Here is a 12,005-nt window from a genome sequence, read left to right as displayed (position 1 = left end):
CAAATTCATTTCTTTACATTTTCGTCTTTTTCGTTTGATTTTGGCATTCTATGACATTGGAATCGTTTTCCATTTTTTGTAAACTTACGGTATATATTTGCTCATTTTGCAACTATTTTGTATGATTTACAGTTTGGTTGAAAACTTTCTTTTTTTTTTTGGAGACGGCCGAAAATTCATGCGCGCGCGGATATCATCCATATAATCAAATCAACATGGCCTAATAGTTATGAATTCGATGTTCAGCATTACGAAATGGCGTTATATTTTTTGCCTGATACTCTACCCATATACCCACTCTCACTTTAGCGTTTGCATTTTGTACCGTGTATGTGTAAGAATGTGTGTATAGATTTATTAGAACTTTAGATTATGCATATTTTATCTTTACTATAAATTTTGTCTGGTTCTTTCCTCTTGCTTCATTATTTCAATGAAAATTTCAATGAAATGACGATTTGAGCTTCTCATGAATATAAAACAATGTTCAAAATATTTTCTTGCCAATACTGACTGTGTTGGTAGAAATCATTATGAAACAAGTTTAAACTGTTATTTCCAACACAAGAAATTGGACTCACCCGAATTTTCGGCTGTACAACTCCATTCTGTTCATTCCTTGACAAATAATTGTACAGTCGAAAATTTGGGTGAGTCCATTTTCTTGTGTTGGAAATTACAGTTTAAACTTGTTTCATAATCACTAATTTTTCTTTCAGAATGGAGAAGCAATATACAACTTTGACCACAGCAAGCACAAATAACTCCGGAGTGGACATGGGTTCAGACCCGGGAGGTGTGGGAGGGACTGACATGGCAGTAACTATGGGATCAAGTAGGTCCACTAGTACACTACCGGAAACGGAAGTCACCGTCAGTGAACCTGAACCAATCATAGAGCCTCATCCATTCCAAGCTCAGTCAGGCAGCGTCATCCAGGTCAAAAGAGGTCAACCTGTCATCATCGAGATCTTCGGAGATGGTACAGTATTGAACTTCAGTCGTTACTATCTTCCTTATAACTTTTTATTTTTTTTTATTTGTGAGATCTTTGTGAAGGTTGAACAAATGACTAAACACACAGGGCACGGTGTGACGAATAATAGACTCTTCATTTTTCTTTTTTTTTCCATTTTCTTCTTTTCCTTTGGAATCGAATTTGGCATTGTACGACATTAGCATCGTTTTTATATTTACCGAAGGAAAACATATTGTTTTTACTCAGTTTCTTCCTCCTCTTCTGTTCCAAACACTAACCTCTGACCTGGCCAATGACATAATTTGTTGACGTCTGTCACCATGGTGACTGGTGTTGGGTTACATAATGTTGCAATTTCATGGTCTGCTCTACTCCTGTCACCATAGTAGTACATGTACATGTACGTATGTGAATTTGAGTAAAAATTAACAGGGCAGACCATGTCCGATTATGCCTTTGCTTGGCAAATGTTACTTCTCTAGTTTAATCTATGTCGCAATCATATATTTGCCCATTTTACAGCTGCTTTGTACAATTTGGGTGGGTGTCATCTAAGTAATCAAATCAACATGGCCTAACTAAAGCCTAAATACTACCTCGTCCGTGAAAAGTTTCATCAGGTTGGTAAGTTACTGAGTAAGGATACTCTTTACACAACCAAGTGTTTTATTCACATATAAACACTATCTCCTCCCACTCTAACAGCCGGAGACGTACGTTGGCTGTACGAGGACCAGCCGTTACCGAACACGGACCTGTACGAGCAGACCAGCGACGGAGACGAGTTCCACTCCCTGTACATCAAGAACGTGACGCGGGACAACCACGGCTGCTACACCTGCCAGGGGCAGACCGAGTTTGGGCTCGTCTGCTGCGACATCCATATACAAGTCGTCAATTAAAGTCTGTAGGGTCTGTGGCGTAGCGGTAGAGTGCTCGACTCGGAATCAAGATGTCCCGGGTTCGAGTCCTGACATACCACCGATCTTGTGCCCTTGGGAAAGGCACTTTACACGACTTTCCTCACTTCGCTCTAGTGAAAATGAGTGTTGTATTGTCCCCTGTGTTGGTGGCGGCATTAATATAAGTTGAAAAAAACTTGAGTGTGCCGTCACCACGTCTTGTGATTAGATGTTGGAATATAAAAAAAAATTAAAGTCATCCAATGCAATTTCAGGCTGGCAAAACTAGGTTTTCAAAGTAATTTCTCTGGTTATTCACTGCAAAAAAACCTTATCTTTAATCATACATTAAATCATGGGTGAAGGTTCGGAATCCTTTTTTTCCAATTGAGTGAAAAAAGAGAGCCTTTACGCATGCTTTAACTTGGCCTTAGAGCTCAAATTTCATGCAGTGATTCTTTAAATGTAGTAAGCGGAATCAATCCTAGAGAGAATTAGAGAGAGAGAGAGAGTTATCACCTTGTAGATACAGTACTATTGTAATATGTTCTAGCCTTACTTATATTGCCATCGAAAAATAGCGGAACAATGTTGAATGTAGATAAAAAGTGTGGCCAACAATATGTTGCAGCAAGATTGAGAACTTTTTTTCCATTTTCTTATCTTTTATATTGTACGTAACAAAAGAAAAAGAAGCTATACGCAATAATGTAAGAAGAATTCTGAATGACAAAATTGTATAATACTAAATGATTCTAGATAGACAATATCTATGGGTGTACCTGTGTATGGTTTGGAATAGGGAAAAGTATATTGTGGTGCTGTAACCACACCAAAGTTGTGTACTACAAGTCATGGATAAATACAGGCTGGTGAAGGGTATGTGAGTGTGTACAACCATGTAGCATCATAGTCGCAAAGGGACGAAGCTGGATGAAGTGAATGTTATTTTCTACTACATTAGTCAAAATAACAAGCTGCTTTGTACAACACTGTAATAATTACCTCCGGGTAGGGATGTATCCCTGCGCGGACGGGTTTTGTGGGAGACGAAGCTTTTTACGTTCGCAGCCGTTTCTCGCGTTTGGGTGGACGGATATGTCTGGGACTTGGTATACGTTTTGCTATTGTTGTATTGTTGTAGATGGTGCAAGTTGTTTTGCTTTTTTAGTATGTGTGTTTTAGTGCGTGAAAATGATGCGTTTTGACAGCGTATGGACACCCCTTTGAGTGTGAAAGTGGTTTTGTCTTTTGATTTTCGGCGTGTATCGTGGGTGTCGTCCACATCTGGTTCGGTTTTCAAAGAGGGGGTGTAAGGTATCGAGGAAAGAAATATTATCGCAGTTGTATCTCGCGTTGGGGTAGACGGGACTCGGTGTATGTTCTGCTAATGGGCTGTAGATGGTGCAGGTTTTTTTGTTTTTATTGTATATGTGTTTTGGGGCGTAAGAATATTTTGTATTTCGTGTCTCGGACACCCCTTAGAGTGTGAAAATGGTCGCGCGGGGCGCCGGGCTGGCTGCCAGCGCAACTTCCGGTGGGCCAATGGGTCAGGGGTCAACGCCCTCTTGCGCAATCTTGGATGTTTTCGGCGTATATTACGACTTCTTAACTTACAAATACCGTGGTATACTGTCTCAGACGTTCTCGACATGCGTTTTTACCGTGGGTACATGGTATGGGCTGCAGATGAAAATGTTGACCTGTATAAGTGTATTAACACAACCAGAAACGCTAAATCTAACACATAAAATTCAACACCATCAACTATACATAACAAACAAGAGTTCCACGATCTCACACCTTCACCAAGTGATGTTAACCCTTGCGGGTGACGAATTATACAATTTTAATCATTAATTTTGTAAATAAGAGCCTCATTTGCATGGATTATATCAGTTGATCATATTCTCCATCCAATGACAGCCTTAACAAATGACAGGCATAACAAAAAGGCTATTATAGCACTTCCTCATAAATTATGCAAATGAGGTCATGATTTGAATAAATTATGTTTATTGATGTTCACCTTCACTTAACTTCCAAATGTGGCAAGTATGAAATTCGGGGTGCAGCAGTTACAACTATGGAATTACAAAAATTTGCCATTAATCATGCAAATTAGGTCCTCATTTACATAATCTACATCCTCAGATGTTTTTCTCGTTCTCAAGTAGATGCCACAAGTGTTTCATAGTTCCAAAGCAGATTTATAGAATTTCCTCATTAATTATGCAAATTAGCTCCTGATTTCCATAATTGCCATTTGATTATGTCAAGCATCACTTCAACTACCTACATACCAAAAATCACGACAATACGTCAACCGGTTCTTGAGTTATCGTCCTTCAATTTTTTTTTTAACAAATGCTCCTGCAGTTCCCGAACAAGGAGCTAGGAGACCCAAACTCATGTCACTTCTTCCCTACCCCAAGAGCTATCTACCAACCAAAATTCGTGACCCTAGCATGTCCAGAACATGAGATATCAAAACCGGAAGTTCAGCTGCAGTACCTAGGAAAGCCGCCAGGCGGGGGCCAAAATCTCATCATTTCTAGCTACCCACCTACCAAGTTTCATGACAATCCATCCACTGCTTCTCGAGCTATCTTGCTAAACCACACACAAACACACACGCACACAAACGCTACTGAAAACATAACCTTCTTGGCGAAGGTAACAACATGGAAAAATATACAATAAAAAGCCCGGAGGTATAAAATCTCAGATTTTACTTGTTTTATACTTAATCGAATCAAATTTGAGTTAAAATTGAGTCAAATTTGAGCACGTTATGATACATATCAGATCAAATCATGAAGTTACTCACAAGTTAACACTCCTTTTGGTTTTAATCATTCCGATGATTCTCGACTTGGTGTTCAAGAGCGTAAACGACAAATTGTATCGCGTGAGTGCCCCTCTGAGTTGGCTTCTTGACGAACTGTCGACCATCAGAATTGTTCCTTTGATACCACGAATTCGACTTTCGTACACATCCTTACTCCGATTCCTCATTTTTGAAGACTTGTCCACCCGATTGGAAGTTTGCTAATGCTGACTCACAACAGTCATGTTGGTCCGACCACCAACGTCGGTTTCGAACCCCAAGACGGCCGGGTGGTCCATTCGTACGACGAAATCTTTGGAGTCAATTTCGTGACCACAGTTGCTACCCAGAAGGATCCCACTGTTGCCCACGAGAGAGCACGTCTTCAGGTGACCAACGATGTCTCCAGCCCGACAACGCCGTCCCTTTGACAGACATGTACTTTTCTGTGGAGGATTTCCCAACCAGCCAACACGAAACTCACTGTTCAGACTCAACCGTGCTGCGGCGGCTCTGTAAAAAAAGATATATTAGGCCACACCAAGTAAATTTTATGGATGACGTCCTTTGGAGACCCTAAATCTAATGCGAGAGGGCGAAAAAAAAAACAAGAAGGGCCCTAAAAAACAAGATGTCCAGATTAGAAATATACTAAGAGACGACAAATGTTAGGACACAAATTGAATGAGGTGACACAGTGTAACAAGCAAGAAGTCTTTTATTCATCGTCAAAACAGCAATAAATCAGGTGGAACAGCAGTTGTCGTCCTGTCCTGTTTCTTTCATCACAATTTTGCAGGCCTGCAGAAACAAAGCATAAAATTGCGGCACTGTCGTCACTCTTTGGTCATAGTACATAGTTACAGGGAGCAGAATTTCTTGGGTTTTTTTCTAGGAACAGGCCAAAATCAATGCGCGCGCGGACGTCATCTATAAAATTTACTTGGTGTGACCTTACAACTAGAAAGATTTGCAAAGCAAGTTGCAAGTTCTGGACATAACTGACAAACTCTTTGATTCACAGAGAGTTTCTTGATCTTCCTTCTTCTATGTCTAGTGCATCACAATTCTCACCTTTGTGATTACTTGTTCCAAGTCTTGTTTTAAAGCTCCCAAATTAACCAAAATGTTTGGACATTGTTTACCCTTTTCCTTCGTGTTGATAACCTTTCAGGTGCATTTACAAAGGCACCGACATTTCTTAGGTTACACTGTGTGAGAGCGTGCAGGTCATATTTCATATATTCGCATCGTTAACTGCTTTGTCTACTGCACTGTTGACAGTGCGTCAACCTTCAGGGCAAAATTCCTTCTTTCCAACAAAGCAAAGCCATGGGATTGGGGTCAGGGGCAACGTAGCAGTTGCAAAGTATTACTAGAGCAGATCTAGAGACAAACCCTTGGTTCTTCCTGTGACTCCCTCGATTTATGGGACAACAAAACTGGGGTGACACAAATGCACGAAGGTACATTTCAGACCACACAAGTCAAAAAGTGCACAGGAGAGATACTCATTAAACACACCAGACAGACACGGTTGTGCCGGTGTAATCACACATTTCGTCAGACGGCCTCTTCGGGTCATTTTCCTAAACAAAATGCGCCTGTTTTTGCATTCTTTGCGAACATGGCCGCCATCGTCGACTGGATAACTGAGTCCGTCCGGGAGATTTTGCAGATCTCTGGGCCGACTCTTCAGTCTTTTCTCGTCTTCTGTACGGCCTTTATCCTGGCGTGTTTCCTCTTGAAGCGCCGCAGAAACCTGCCTCCCTACCCGGCAGGACGAGTGCCTGTTTTCGGGCACCTCCTCGCCTTGGGCCGAGCGCCTCACCTCAAGCTGACGGCGTGGAGGCGGTAGTGCGGGGACGTCTTCACCGTCAGGATGGGGATGGAAGATGTGGTGGTTCTGAACGGCTACGCTGCCGTCAAGGACGCGCTCGTGGACAGGTCCGAGCTGTTCGCCTCCAGGCCGGCAAATTGCTTGTTTGATGTTCTGTCTGGTGGCGGAAAAGGTAACTATTTCTTCCCTAATCATTTTTCTTATCCATAGTGGCAAAGAAGTTCTTTCAAGCACTTCCAAGCTGTTAGCATTGCTAAGATATTTTTGTTGCGAGGAAGCAGAGGATAGTTCATGGCAAGATGTCTTTCTTTCCCAAAAGGTGCGGCGATGGTAAGTGGGTCCGGCATACAATGGCAGTCGTGTCGGTGTCACAGCGATCTCGCCCCCGGCCCAGTGATTTTGTCCTCCCCGGGGCGAAATCTGTAGCGATTTGCCCTTCCCGCTAGTGATTTCGCCCCCCCCCCCCCCCACCTCGCCCCCCTTTAGCGATTTTGCCCCACACCAAAAAGCTGTTATTTCCTACAAAAAACTTCCGTTTAAGCACGTCCAAGCACACAAATTTCTTTAAATAATCTAATCGTAGTATTTCGTTGTATTTGGGGAATTATGTTGCATGTATACACTCTCAAGACTATTTTACTAATGATCAGCCCAAATCCTGCGTTGTTGAGATGCCTATGCTGTTGAGCATAGAAAGAGAGAATATTTCAACCAAGGAGGTTGCTTTCTTGCTTCAACTGAACCTGATATAATATCGTTAGAATTGTTAATCAGATTTGTGTACCTGCCACACATGTGGTACGGTGTAAAAGAGTAGACTAACTAAGGGGTGGGAGGGGGGGGCGAGATTTACGGAGGCGGGGCGACTCGCTCCAGGCAATCTCACCCCCACTGGAGGGCGAAATCACTGGGGGGCGAAATCGCTGTGACACCAGCATACTGGAGCAAATTTACATAACTTATATACGTTAATTATTTTCTCCTGTAGACCTAGGTCTTGCACGCTGGGGGCCCGAGTTCAAACAGAGAAAGAGGTTTGCCGGCGCCGTCCTGAAGAATCTAGGTATGAAGGTGGGAACTGGCAGCATTGAGGAGACAATCCGTGAGGAGGCTGGCTGTCTCCGCAACATGGTAAGGCCATGTTGATTTGATTATATGGATTGCATGAATTTTCGGCCGTTTCCAAAAAAAAAAAGTTTTCAACCATACTGTAAATCGTGCAAAACATTTGCTAAATGAGCAAAAATATACCATAAGTTGCAAGGAAAACATTTAGAAACGATACCAATGTCGTAGAATGCCAAAATCAAAGGAAAAGGACAAAAATGTAAAGAAATGAATTCGAAGAGTAGATTATTCGCCATAACATATTCTGTGCCATTTGTTCCACCTTCTTGACCACGTAGATTTCATAGTGAAAGCTAACTTTTTTTTTTGCTAAAACTTTTTTTTTATTCGCACGCGCGCATCAGTTTTGGGGTTCCCAGAGGATGTCATCCATATAATCAAATCAACATGGCCTAAGATAAAACCAAGGATAAACCATTACGCTCGAATATTTTTGTGATAGTATTTGAGTATTCTCGTGGGCCACATGTAGATAGGTTTTAGCAGTAATTATACATTTTATGAACATTGTTTCTTGCTATATTGGGAACGTTCGTGGTGCTATTTCTACCCTAATGAGGAAACGTTTTGATAATATACCTCCAACAAAAAGGCATGTGGTCTGTAATATGTAGGATCATAATACTCATGGTTAAACCTATGAGACCGCTTCCCTCTTCCCTCTACCTCACGTTTTTGCAGATACTGAGAAATTCTGTTCAGATTGCAGAATACAATGAGAACCCTTCAGACATCACCCACGACGTCACTGTGTCTGTCGCAAACGTCATCGCCTCCATGCTGATGGGGCAGCGCTATGACAACACGGACGAGACGTTCCGAGAACTGTCAGAGGCGGTTGTCAAGGTTTTAACCGAACTTGTAGCTGGGCAGATCATCGGCGTCTTCCCCTTGCTACGGTTTGTTCCTGTCGGTGGGTAGCGCACTTGGAGATTTTATTCAGTCCGTTATCTATGATTTGTAAGTAGCCAGTCTTACATACAAACCATATAAATCAACTACCCTTTGAACAACAACTCGTGAAGAGCTTACATCAGATTGGCAGGTCTTAGATAAGAGGAAAGTTCCTGAGCCATTTTGTCACCAAAAACGTTCCATTTCTGACTATATTCCCCCGGGTATTTTACAGTGAATAGAGCAAAAATCAATGTGTCTGAAGAGTTTCTCAAGGTCGAAAATGTGATGAGAGAGGAGATATCTCGCCATCGCGAGAACCTGGATCGCGAGAACCCGCGAGACTTCCTGGACTTCTGCCTGCTGGAGGTTGAGAAGCAGGAGAAGGTGGAGGGTCTGACGGAGGATAACGTCATGTACATCGCCCTGGACCTCTTCTTCGCGGGAATAGACACAACCGCCATCACTCTGATGTGGAGTCTGCTCTACATGACTTTAAACCCTGACATCCAGAATAAGGTACTGGTCAGCATCAACTCTTACTATTTCGGTCTACGTCAGACTTCGTAGATCCTGGCAAAGATCACTTAAAATTTAGGCTTCAGTTTTTTGTTTTTTTTCAAACTGCATGTTTCTTTTCATTGCATTCCGTACTAACTGCATTCCTTGTAACTTCTAGGACATCTTACAATGTTTATTAAGGGTTATTTCAACACACTGTGACTTCAACAGATGCAGCAGGAGCTTGATGCCGTTGTTGGTGAGGGTCTGCCCACCCTGTCCCACCGTTCCCAGCTGCCCTACGTGAACGCCTGTCTGCTGGAGGTCATGCGGATCCGGCCCGTCATACCTCTGGCGGTTCCACACGCCACTACAGAGACGGTCAAAGTCAGGGGATATGACATCCCTAAGGAAACCCAGGTAATGCTAACTATCATAAGGTTACCAAATACCTGTTTTTCTTCTGTATCTACCTTCATCGACGAATTCGTAAGTTAGGTTTGCAGCGTGTGTATTTATGCGAATGGTGGTATTTTCTATAGAGCTTATTCACCACACGTCATCATGACGTCACGACCCCTCATGTCCCGTGCGACGCCATTTTGGGGCTACAGCGCCTACAGCGAGTTTCCAAGCATTGAAATGGCCGACAAACGTTAGGTAAACTGTCCTTTGTCCTATTACACGAAGAGTTTACCACCACTCATACCTCTCGTTACTGGAACAAAATAAAATCTGTTGGGATTGACCCGTTTTTGTTGAGTTTTGATCAGTCTGATCGAGACGGCGTCTACCGCCAGCGGAGTCCATTGACGCGACTTAGCTTCGTATTTGGTACTGGGCCGAAGTTTTTACACACAACATCGGTTCAAACCCTCTAAGAGTCTGGAAGCGTTGTATCAGGATGTGTAGAGAGTGTTGTGGGACATGCAGTTGCGTGGTGACAAGTACGTTGTAGTCGGGATACGCAAAAGGTCGCTATTTTGGAACAGCCCCGGACTGTGTCTGGATAATAACAAACAAATGCGGGGCCATCGGCCGCCATCCTCAGTCCGCACTGCCGCGACTGTGGCTGGACAAGGTGAGTGTTACAAGTTGCCAGTGCCCTGTTCTACATGGACATTTACCACAGAGTAAAGGGACAGGTAGCTTCAACAGATTTAACGTGTCCATGGCTATCCACGTTGACATCTACAGGGGGCGATCTATAGGCCCCTACGCCAGGGTAAACACACACACCGATTTTCTGATCAGCAAAAAAAAGATAAAAGCCGATCTTGAGAACATGAGACGTGGACATATGGAGCCAGAACAACCCCAAGGACAATGTTACTAACAAGAAGAGTGTTCAAAACGTAGATTGTGGCCCAAAATGCGCAACTATCGCCAAGAGTTGGCATAGCGTACCATAGCGATAGGCACCATGCTGCACCCCCTAATGGCGGACAATGCTTGCTGCCGGGGGGAAGAGTCACGTGACCATCTGTGGTGAATAAGCCCTATATTTTGTCTTATCCAGGTACTGATGAACCTGTACTCCCTCCACATGGACCCCGCCTACTGGCCTGATCCGGACCGGTTTGACCCCGGAAGGTTTCTGGACGCGGAAGGGAACGTCATCAACAAGCCTGAGTCCTTCATGCCGTTTTCAGGAGGTAAGTATCAGGCAAGCCTATCAGGCTAAGAGATATTATAAGAACCGCAGACAATATAGTTTTAATGTTTAAAGTTAAAACTTTTGGTCCAACACAAAAAATTCTCTCACCTAGAGCTTTCGACCAGTCACTCTGGTCTTCCTCATCAGTAGACTGACCCGGTGAAGGTCTTTAATTACAACTCGGCATTCTTTATTTTCAGGCCGACGCGAGTGTCTTGGGGAGCAGCTGGCCAGGATGGAACTGTTCCTGTTCTTCTCGACCCTGCTGCAGTCCTTCACCTTCAGGACGCCAGAGGGCGCTCCTCCTCCAACCACTGACGGCTTCCTTGGCATAACGTTGTCACCGCGTCCGTTTGAGCTCTGTGCGATCCCGCGTTAGCTTTCATGGCTAGATGTGCGACAAATGACGCGAACCATCTGATTTTTTACCTCCGGGGAAGGAGATATCCTTCCGCTGAAGGGTTTTGTGAGAGATTTAGATTTTCATGTTTTCAGATTTTCAGCTGTTTCTCGCGTTTGGGTGGACGGATTCGCTTTTGAGACTCGGTATATGTTTTGTTATTGGGCTGCAGATGATGCACGTTCTTTTGTTTTTATTATGTTTACCGAAGGAAAACATATTGTTTTTGCTCAGTTTCTTCCTCCTCTTCTGTTCCAAACACTAACCTCTGACCTGGCCAATGACATAATTTGTTGACTTCTGTCACCATGGTGACTGGTGCTGGGTTACATAATGTTGCAATTTTATGGTCTGCTCTACTCCTGTCACCATATACTCGTAGTACATGTACATATACGTATGTGAATGTGTTTGAGTAAAAATTAACAGGGCAGACCATGTCCGAAAGGTAAACATTATGCATTTGCTTGGCAAATGTTACTTCTCTAGTTGTATATATGTATTCGGGCGTGAAAATGGTGTCTTTTGGTGGCCCTAGAACACCCCTCTGAGGGTGAAAGCGGTCGCGACCGTTGACCTCTGGCGTGTGTCAGGTACTGTCGGTCTCGTCCACGAAGCTGACCTCTCGCAGAGAGGGGTGTCCGGTCTCGATAAATTCTCTGTCTAAAACCCTAGTCCTTTGGAGCGCAACAATTGTTGTTGTGCACATGCATCTTCTATATGCGAGGCGCAACAATTGTTGTTTGGAGGGTATTTTTAGTACGCGTTCACAGGACGCGTGATCGGCAACTTCCGGGTGGGCCAATGGGTCAGGGGTCAACGTCCTCTTGCGCAATCTGCGTACTAGTATATTACGACTTCTAACTTACAAATA

At 43.4% G+C, this 12,005-nt stretch overlaps 1 protein-coding gene and 1 pseudogene across 1 annotated transcript; both read left to right on the top strand.

Moving 5' to 3' along the window:
• Positions 1 to 729: 729 nt before the first annotated feature.
• Positions 730 to 2,903, top strand: LOC109485178. The gene is made up of 2 exons (XM_019788633.1): positions 730 to 982; positions 1,685 to 2,903. Exons 1-2 carry the CDS (start codon positions 778 to 780, stop codon positions 1,879 to 1,881), a joined length of 402 nt encoding a protein of 133 aa, XP_019644192.1. The 5' UTR covers positions 730 to 777; the 3' UTR covers positions 1,882 to 2,903.
• A 3,421-nt stretch (positions 2,904 to 6,324) lies between these two features.
• On the top strand, positions 6,325 to 11,188 carry LOC109485183 (annotated as a pseudogene).
• The last annotated feature ends 817 nt before the right edge of the window (positions 11,189 to 12,005 follow it).

Source organism: Branchiostoma belcheri, unplaced genomic scaffold (genome assembly GCF_001625305.1).
Source record: "Branchiostoma belcheri isolate BF01 breed outbred unplaced genomic scaffold, Haploidv18h27 scaffold73, whole genome shotgun sequence".
Classification (NCBI taxonomy): Eukaryota; Metazoa; Chordata; class Leptocardii; order Amphioxiformes; family Branchiostomatidae; genus Branchiostoma; species Branchiostoma belcheri.
This window is presented reverse-complemented; position numbering and strand designations above follow the sequence as displayed.

Bases quoted from the DNA above. Each gene is read 5' to 3' on its own strand.
- LOC109485178 (XM_019788633.1), top strand. From the start codon at position 778: ATGGGTTCAGACCCGGGAGGTGTGGGAGGGACTGACATGGCAGTAACT. The intron at 983-1,684 runs GTACAGTATTGA...CCACTCTAACAG, and splicing joins CATCGAGATCTTCGGAGATG to CCGGAGACGTACGTTGGCTG.